We start from the raw sequence: 10,285 nt of genomic DNA, 5'->3' as shown, positions 1-10,285 counted from the left end.
CCTCAACCGCTAGGCATCATGCGTTCCAGGGACTTTCCTGGTACTCCTATCGCCTAGCGGCCATACTTGTGCCGCCAGGCACTATACCAGTAACGTGCCAGCTACTAGATTAGCACTCTACCACGTGGTTTTAGCACCCCCCAACAGTTTAAGCATACATACAAGTTATAAATTTAACTGTGTATAAATTACCTATACTTGCATGGTTGTAATTTCAGGTAACATAACACTTCACTTATTCAACCATAATATCACTCATCCAATCATATCCTTACTTATACACACTCCCTTCATACCGCATTTGTCATTTTCCTAGTTTACGCATATCATCACCTGATGACCCCAAATCACGCTAATTCATAGAATTAGATAAGAACACCCATTGTCCTGATGTGTCGCCTGGCGGTAGTTCATGCGCCACTAGGTGGTGCATATAGAATCTGGGTTCTTGCCCAAATTTCTGCACCTACGCGAACCCCAACCATGCAATTCCTCCCCTTTTTACAGATTATTAACACATTTATATAATTACATGCCATTAGGAGAGTTCTTGTTGGTTCCAGTACCATTAACATCATAAAAACAACACATAAATTACCAAATCTCATATCATGTTCATTCATCCCCCAATTCCAAAATGAACAATATACGCAGAAATTGAACCACAGGCATACATACTACACAGAATCATTCATCAAAATTGAAAACACGAGATGCAGCTCCCCTAACCTGAATTTCCTACTCCAAAAGTACTTTTAGAGTCCTTCCATGTTTCATAAATGATCTACCCTTTGATCTTCGTTCTTGAGCACTCATTTCAACCTTCTGACGTTCTCCTCAGTGTTGTTTTGGGGTTCTCCAACTCCCTTTTGGTAGCCACACGAAAATGCCTTCACCAGGACCCTACTCTCACCCTTCTCCTCCCTCATTAGCCTCATTATTTCTCCCTTAGTTGCCCAAAACGAAAAATCCATTAAGGAGGAGTTTAATGTACATAAACTCTCCATTACTTTGTGGTTTCTTAACCTCTCTACCTTCTCTGCCGACAATTAGGGTTTTTGACCCTTCTCATCCATGTCAAAAATAATTTTAGCAAAAAGAAAACTTAATTCATGTCTACCAAGGTTCAAACCCACAACCATGTCAAAGCCAAGTTAATGTTTCTTGACATTTCATGTGCACCATGCCTTATAACCTCTTATCCCACAACCATGCTTGTATGCAAAATAATTAAATAATAAAAATAACCCACAAATAGCATTCACAAAACTCGAACCCAAGTCCTCCCCACACCATCAACATGCTCTACCACTTGAGCTACCATTGTTCCTTATCTTCTCACTCCACATTAAATAACTTAAGGATTCCCGCTGTCGCATTTATTAAATAAATACTTATTTATTTATTTAATTTTCCCAGGTCTTACACAATAAAAGTAGCAAATGAACCAGAATAAGAGGAATAAACAAAATCTACTAGTAGAGTAGACTTATGATTACAGTGGGGTCGAATAGATGGTAGAGGAACCATAACCTCAAGAGATGATTAAGCAAGTGTAGTAGAGGATCAACAAGTACAACCTCTAGTGCAATGTATGTCATTGGTTATAAGACAGGTTCTGGAGTTGGTACGGAAGTAGGTTGATAACGTCTTTTTTTACCTATTTTTGTGTGTCTGTTGCCATGAATAAATCAATTATTTCCTAGCTTTTATCTTCTTTTATCATCTAGTTTATTGTGTTTTGCATTAATTTGTATTTTAGTTTTTTATGCTTGTTTTACCTCTAATCTTTTTGTTTAAGTGTGTGAAATAAATGAATAAGGTGCAATTCTAGTGGAGGAAAAGAAAGAAGAACTCAAGGGAGCATTTTTTGTGCAAGAAAAGATCAATTTGAAGCAAATATCCGCGTCAGGCACCATTAGGATCATGCCCAATGCTTCAAATACATAATACTGTCAAATTGTCTGGGGATAAGCTCCACATTGTGGTGTTGGGTGCCACATGGCTGAGTGGTGGAAAAGTGAGGGTCGTTTAATGAGAAGAAACTAGGGTTGAGTGGTAGAAAATGGGGTTGAGCTGCGGTAATGCTAATGTGTCAAAATGAGTATTTAATCATGTTCTTTTTTAATGTTTAGGGGGGCTCCAAAGGTGTAAGTAGAGCTACCTACAAAGTATGGAATCAATATCTATGTTTCACATACTTTCTTAGAATCTTCCTCCAAGTCTATAATAGGAGCAAAGAGTTGGCCATTGAGTTCAACTAGGCTAGCGGTTTAGACAAGGAAAGGTGGGATGCCAATACTTTGAGATGTGGAGGCGATTGGTGTAATGAGAGGAAAATAGGTAGAGGTTCGTTGGGAGGGGGAAATCTAAAAGGATGCAAGAGAGGATGCACTAGGAGCAAGAAAGTAAGAATAATAAGAATATGAAGCATAAAAAAGTAGAAAGAAGAAAGAAAAGCAAATGAGGGTTTTAAGAGGTTCTGAGAGCTTCAAAGGAACATTGAGTTTAAGCCCACAAAAATGAATATAATATTATTTTTTGTAATACCCTCTAAAATGGTAGTTACACTCAAATAGAAGTGGGGATTGTATTTAATGTAGGTTTTAAAAATGACGTTTATGGTCAAGAAATGCATAGGCGTGCAAGCTAAGGACTGTAAAATGTTAGCTATTTCAAGATTTTCGACGAGGATCAAGAAAATGCTTTTCCATTATAATCATGAATCAATATTCTCTTAGGGGCATTCTGTTGAGAGTATCGAAATCAAGATATTGAAAAGGATACCAAGATAAAAACATTGAAAAGAATGACGTAAAGAACATCAAAAGGTGAAGAGATTGAGGACAAGATTAATAAAGGGATGGTTACACCAGGAACCAGAGCAAGGAATCGAAATAAACCTAGCATGGGAGTGGAAATCAAAGAAAAATCGAGAAATCATAAAATGCATCGAGAAAGGTGTTCAATAAACAAACTCGAAAGATGGATTATGTGAGATTGAAAGGGAAGTTCAGGCATATGGTAATTGTTACAAACATCAATTTAGTAGGCATAACTAAGCGTAGGCAAATATCTGAAGAAAAAATTAGGGTCTTAGATCTGTCACTTGTCACTAGTGATGGTATTTATTGCAATTTGGATCACTCATTTCATTGATTTCTTTTACCAAATTTAGTTCTATCTTGATAATTTATTTTCCTACATTTATGTTTTTTGCACTTTACATTTACAAATTTTCAAACACAAGAAATACATAAATTTTTAATTAATATTCATATAAAACGATAATTCAGTGAATTAAATGTATTTTGAATTAATTTGATTCAAAAAAATATATTGAACAAGTATGAAACCAAAATCTTCTATAATAAACAAATATGTAACCAATAAGCATTTAAGTTTTGTAAGACCCACTTTTCTGGTATTATGTTAAAGGGCGGTGCCTTAACTTTTGGGCCTAAGGGCTGGCCCATAGGGTACCCAAAACCCCTAAACCAGCCTTATTCCTCTCATTCTTTGCACCTATCAGAAAAACAGCAGTTTCACTCTCTCTTCTCCCTCCAACAGAGCTCTGCTAGGGTTTGGCTCCCATTCTTCGTTGAGCTAGGAGAACTCCATTTATTACACGTAAGTCAATCCCCAACTAATACTTCCTTTTTTCTAGCTCTGTTGTTGTAGTTCCAACTAGAGCTCTTTTAGTAATCTTGTTTTCTGTTCTAGTGTCAGTATTCCAGCTTGCAAATCAGTTCTTGGATCTGTAGTAATCCTCTAATGTGTGCTTGTACCTTTCGCTAGCATTTGTCCAGGTAAGGGAAGCTAGAACCCTCTTGTTTGGTGCGATGGTTGTTATCTTGCTTGTGTTTCATGATTTTTGAGCTTATATGTTGCTATGAATGTATGGTATGGTTGGCATTATTGTTTGGATGTGAAAATGTGGCTATGGCAGGATGAATAGTGGTGAGACCTGACACTCTCGCCCAGGCGACCCAGCCTCGCCTAGGCGAGACTTGCAGAAACAGACCCAAACTCTCGCGCAGGCGAAGAGTTTTCGTTTGAGCGAGACACCATCTCGCTCAAGCGAGAGAGACTCGCCTAAGCGAGGACGCGTAGGGGCTTGAGGTATGTGCTGCATGTGTAGCTCAGGCGAGGAGGCTCTTTTTAGGCGAGGGGTATTCTCGCTCAGGCGAGTAGCGGCTTGCTTAAGTGAGAATCCGCGAGTCTCGCAGGGTTCCCTGATGACAGTCTCGCCTAAGCAAGACCCTGTGGCTTGGGCGAGACTGGCACGAGACTTCACTATAGAACTGTTCCTCTCATGTTTGTTTGGCTTAGTATGTTTTACCTTGAGTTCGAACTGTATGAATTGAGTGACCTTGTATGAATGAGATGGAAATTATGATTCATGAGTTTTGGCATGATGTGAGCATGATGCTTGTATGGGATTGGTTCACAGAATTTAACATGATGAGTTGGTTATGGAGTGGATATGAAATATGGAGGGATTCATGGAAAATGAATGATGTTCCTTGGCATGGTATTGGCATTATGTACGATTCTATTTTCATGGCTTTAGGAAGGATGAGTTGTGGTTGACTAAATATGAGATACGGATGAGGGATGATTACAAAGATTGATATGATATTGAGATGTGTGGTGAGTATTTCATGATTGATTGAATATGTATAGTATGTGGTCAGTACGTAAATCCTTGGGATCCCTAGGTGAGATTCCAGGGTAGTGCTTCAGTGGTCGGGACGTAATTCCATGGCCCCTATTAGTGGGTGTCCATGGTGGTGCCCCATCTATATAATTTGGTGAGGATTCAAGGTAAGGAATGCATCCTGACACTCTAAGGAGTCAGTTAGTCTCACTTAGAGCGGACTGACTCCTATGGTGAGAGTAGCAAGAGGCCTGAAATTCATTAAGGGCTAACCTTGTGTGTGAGGGAATTGATTCATTACAACACTTGTAACACTTGTAACACATAGCTCGGGGGTGAGCAGAGGTATCCACCACAAGTGCAAGCATCCGCTGAATCCGACCAGATTATATGTATCCGGATGAGTCAAGTTGAGTCTTAGTGTATTGATTTGAGGAGTCGTAACATGATTGGATGACGTGTGTATAATTGACTGTGGAAGTATATCTGTTTGCATGATTAAACCACTTTTGGCTCTAGCTTACCCTTCTGTTATTGTTGTGTGTTCTGCTGTGTGGTACTCTCTTTTGCGATGATTGTTGATGTGAGCAGATGCGAGGAACACCCGTGGTCAACAGGGAGGTGATGGTTCCGCCGCTTAGCTTTTGGATTGACTTCTGCTTTTGGGCTTTTCATTTAGGGCTAAGGCCCATGTATTGCTTTCTCTGGGAATTTGCTTACGTCATTATCACTCTCTTACTTTACTTTGTACCTGGCATCGTGGTGTGCCTATTTTATTCGTCCTTTAAGTCTTTGGAATATCTGTAGGAGCGACATTATACTCTTTTATTCTCGCTTCTTATGTTATACCGTGTGACATATCCGTTATTTGGCTTTATTAAATAAATGGGAAGTTTGACTAAGCAAACAAATTATAAATAATAAAAGCAAAAATCTTACCGAATATGAACCTTTTTGTTTTAAATTCTACTGTCAACATATTTATTCCACACATTTTCTTTTTCATTTACAATAAATATTTGGATGTAACTTTGCTTGGAAGGTAAAGGGACTAGAAAATAAAAAAGAAAAGGAGCTAGAGTTGAATTTCCATTATAATTAATTCGTTATGATACAGCCTTGAGTACCGGGCAAATCATGGGACCTTATATTTAATCACTTTCGCTGAATTGCGTTCATGAACTGTTTTAAAAAAATCATAAATTGAATCAAAAGATAATAGCCTGTCGTGGGTATTTATTATATTAATTAAACAAATCTATGTGATTAAAAGGAATTATAAGATACTAGACGATTCTTGGAAATCTTCTAAGTAAAGGAGATAACTTATCTTTTAAGTCAATGAAACAAATATTGAATGTTATAACAATATTAGAGATTAGCTGGATGTTTTTCTCAAAATATAAAAAAATTTAAATATTAAAATTTTTAAATATATTTTAAAACATCAAAATTAATGTATTTTAAAACAACATAAAAAAAGCATAACTGTTTACATATTAGTTTTCGTATCACGGGTGCCAGCTGAGAAAGGAGATATCTTATTATTACATTATTTACTATATCATATTTTTTCCTCAATTCTTGAAATTACCATAAGAGATTACTCAAGCTGATATTTTGTCCTATAAACTTTTTTTCCTATTGCCCATAACTTTTTGAGCTGCATCTATTTCACTGGTGCAGTCTCGTATATGATCACAGCTGGAGGTGCATTCTGGTAGCTGCTGTTGCATTATGGCCATATGATGTGAAGAACAGGTTACAGGGTAAATAGCAGGGAGAATGATCGTGAACAGTTTACTAATGTTGCATCATAGTTTTCTTTCTAACTTTAAGAAATTTAACAAAGTAAAAATTATATCTACATGTAACAGTCTCACCATTGAAATACTTGTCAACATATATGAGCTCTTCCTCCCTCCCACAACTTCTTTTCAACGAACATTTATTTAGTTTAGAAGACAAACAATGCTGACCATCATGGATCCTTTAACATATTAAAACACAAATTAGACGGATCCATTTGGCTATGTATGTGAACTTCTCTTGAAAGCTTCATAGAAGCCATCTGGTGCGACAGTAGTTGAGAACAAAGTCACAAACTATGTACTTGTTTGGTTGATATCAATCTGCACTCTCCATGAGCTCAGAGTTGAGGTTGAGAGCTCGTGGATGAATGATCTATAACTAGTTCTGAGGCATCCAAATCCTCGTATTGCTTCTGTACAAGTTTTTTTATGTCATCTATATTAGTGAGTTTGCTCTTGTGCAGCAATTCTGCAACATCATGATTAGCTTCCAATGTACTCCCTGACGTGTAGATCTCATCCAACTCAACAGCACGAGTATAGATTTCAACCATGCATGCGTAGTGTTCCAAGATAGGTGTTATACCATAGTGATCAGTCATAAGATTGAAATACTTCTGAGCTAGTTCCAGGTCATTCAAATAAACACAAGCACTCAGAACACCCACGAAAGTGATAGCATCAGGAACCTCGTTTGCCTGCACCATTTCTTCAAAAAGGGATATGGCTTCATTCCTAAACCCGTGCACACCCAAGCTAGTGATCATTGTATTCCAAGTGGCCAAGGTTCTCACCTGCATCATATCAAACACTTTCCTTGCCTCATCCAAACTGCCACACTTGCTATACATATCTATAAGTGCGGTACCCAAGAAAGGCCCGATCTCAAAATCATTCTTGAGAACAAAATCATGAATCCTTCTACCCAACTTGAGGCTACCCATCTCAGTACAAGCTCTGACCAAGCTCACCACAGTGTACTCATTTGGCTTCACATTATCAACCATCATTCTTTCAAACAGATTAAACGCTTTAACGGGTTGCGCGTGCTTCACATACCCATCAATCATTGCAGTCCATGACACAACATTCTTGGAAGGCATTTTCTCAAACAGTTTCCTGGCAGTGTCCAGCCTCCCACAAGCAATAAACCCAGCAATCACAGAGGTCCAAGCGAACACGTTGCGCACACGCATTTTATCAAACACCTTCCATCCATTATCGACATCGTTACACTTGAAGTAGAGATTCATCAAGTTGGTCTGCACATAAAGGTCACTCCAAAACCCCATTTTGGTGGCAAGAGCATGGGTCACTCTTCCTAAATCAAGGGCATTAGAGGCCACGCAAGCACTGATCACAAAAGGGTATGTAAACTTGTCAGGTGCAAAGCCCTGGCACAGCATTGCCTTGAACAAAAGAAGCGCCATTTTAGGAGAACCGCTAATGGTAAAAGCTCTAATCATGACATTCCAGGTGAAGGTATCTGGGGCATTGAGTTGATCAAATACCAAAGTGGCATAGTTCAATTTGCCATAAGAGGAAGAGAGTTGAATCAGCTTCCTCATAAGCAATTGGTCATACATGAGACCAAAACGGATTATTCTTCCATGGACTTGCTTAAGCTGCTTGAAATTGCTACATCTTTGAAGAATCACATGCGCTTCCTCGGAACCAAACCTTGTTCTTGGGGTTCCCAAGTAGGGAACATTAATTTCTGGGCTACAACATGCCACCTTCATGGCATGCCCAATTCCAATTTGTTCAAGCTAACTAACTACCCAGAGGTTAATGCCAATTGGGATAACCCGAGAACACAAAAACAAAACCCATAACCAAAGGAATCTAAGGATAATGTTGGTAAATGCTCAACCGCACCAGTGGGAGATTTGTGTTCTATTTGGATAAGGTTACAAAAGAAAATCGAAGGCCACGCAGCTTCAGCTTCAGCGTAATATTACGGGAAAATACTACTAAATTTTGACAATTTTTTTATAATATAATGTATTATCTTCTGAATGATTTTAGAATATTCTGAACGAGAAGATGAAGAAATAAAAGATCATAAAGTCACATGGTTTCGATCATAACCCTACGTAAAACAAAATATTAATTAACTATAAATTTGGTGCATAAAGTTTTAAGACGGTTTAAGAAATAAAGAGAAATTTCCACGTTATATCAAATTATATATGGATTCAATAAAATTCTACATCATTAATGTTATGTTTTTTTCAAAACTCATCATTAAAATTGAGATTTACTTCATATACATTATATTTACTATAGTTTATGTTAACTTTAAATTTTTATATTTCGTTTATATAACTAAAATTGGCGTGAGATATATTTTTAAGTATATTAAAACAAAAAATTCCATCACTTTGTTCGGTTTTAACATATTAAATTTTATTTTTTCCTAATAAAGTGTTATTGGATCTCCAAACATCGGTTCACATATATTAGTTCACCACGGTTAAACTAAAAACTGTGAGTTCAACCTGACTGACACGTGGAACATACTTAACGCTATTAATATCATACTGACGAAAATAACCTAGTTGTTACACATTTTTAAAAATATAGACTTAATTGAGACTAATAAAAATAGAACTTATTTGATATTTGGATACAAAAACAAGTACCAAGTGTAACGTCCTTGCCGAAAATTACTTATTTTTAAAAAAATTATATACAAAAATTAATAAACAACATTTATTAATAAAATATTTTCCCAAAATGTGGGAAATTTAAACTTGATAATAAGCGCCAAAATGTTTAAAACATCAATTTAAATCATCCATACATATCCAAATTCCAAAGTCAAAATAAAACATCCAGGTTACATCTTCATAAAAATAAAAATACTGTAGAAAATAAAATCCATGCAAAAGTTCCCAAGTTGGCCCCCTCTCCAGCTCTAAGTATCCACGGGCTCACCTGCATCAACATCTACTCCCATCTAACAAGTTACATGATCATCGTTAAACACACAGATAAGGTAAGCTCAAATAAAAGAATATACAATATGAATTAATAACACAATTTCAACTCATAACCCTTGTTAGGACCCCAATCCTTAATTCCTCGATTTCCAAATCTTTCGTTGGACGCCTCTTGTTTCTGCATCCTTTGATGATTACATTGATCGATCTTTGCTGCCACGAGTGTCTACTCGTCCCTCCGACTACATGGCCACAAACAGCAACACCAAGTGAAGTTCCCCATACGAACCGCAGTCCATATTTTTCCCAAGACTATCAAACTCGTCGGATAACACCGAGGAGGGCAATCTTCCGGAACTCATCCGTATGAGCCACAATCTCTCACACTCCACTGGACTTCCCAAACCACCAAGCTATAACCTCGAGTGGCCACGTGTTACCCCAATACAAGTTGTACTCATAATTGGGTCCCCAACAAAGCATCCCATCAAGACCTCCATCCAAAGTTATGTAGAGCCCTCCACCTAGTTCAACTCTGCACCTAGAACCGCCTGGCGTCACTCACTCCATCACTAGGCGAACTTACACTCCATGCCGCCTAGCAGACACCTCACACCGCCAAGCGCCACGCGCCTTCCAGGACCTCTGCCAGTTTGCTTCTGCTTGGCGGCACAATGTAAGACCCGTGAAAATTAAATAATTAAATAAATAATTAATAAATAAATGCGGGTAGTGGGAGCTTTTAAAGCATTAATTATTGATTTATATGATGTGGAAAAGTATTAGCTCAAATGGTTGAGATTACTTGGTTGTGTGAGAGGACTTGGGTTCAAGTCCTAAGAATGCCATTTGTGTGTTATTTAATTTAT

At 37.6% G+C, this 10,285-nt stretch overlaps 1 protein-coding gene across 1 annotated transcript; it reads right to left on the bottom strand.

Annotated features, from left to right (window-relative positions):
* Positions 1–6,371: 6,371 nt before the first annotated feature.
* Positions 6,372–8,416, bottom strand: LOC114178142 (pentatricopeptide repeat-containing protein At3g26630, chloroplastic-like). Its single transcript, XM_028063875.2, has one exon. The coding sequence runs from the start codon at positions 8,211–8,213 to the stop codon at positions 6,810–6,812; it is 1,404 nt and encodes a 467-aa protein (XP_027919676.1). The 5' UTR covers positions 8,214–8,416; the 3' UTR covers positions 6,372–6,809.
* Positions 8,417–10,285: the final 1,869 nt, after the last annotated feature.

The sequence above is a fragment of the Vigna unguiculata genome, chromosome 1 (assembly GCF_037176805.1).
Source record: "Vigna unguiculata cultivar grain cowpea cultivar isolate G323 ecotype 2 chromosome 1, ASM3717680v1, whole genome shotgun sequence".
Taxonomy (NCBI): Eukaryota; Viridiplantae; Streptophyta; class Magnoliopsida; order Fabales; family Fabaceae; genus Vigna; species Vigna unguiculata.
Note: the sequence above shows the minus strand (reverse complement) of the source record. Positions and strands in the feature narration are given on the sequence as shown.

Bases quoted from the DNA above. Each gene is read 5' to 3' on its own strand.
- LOC114178142 (XM_028063875.2), bottom strand. From the start codon at position 8,213: ATGAAGGTGGCATGTTGTAGCCCAGAAATTAATGTTCCCTACTTGGGA.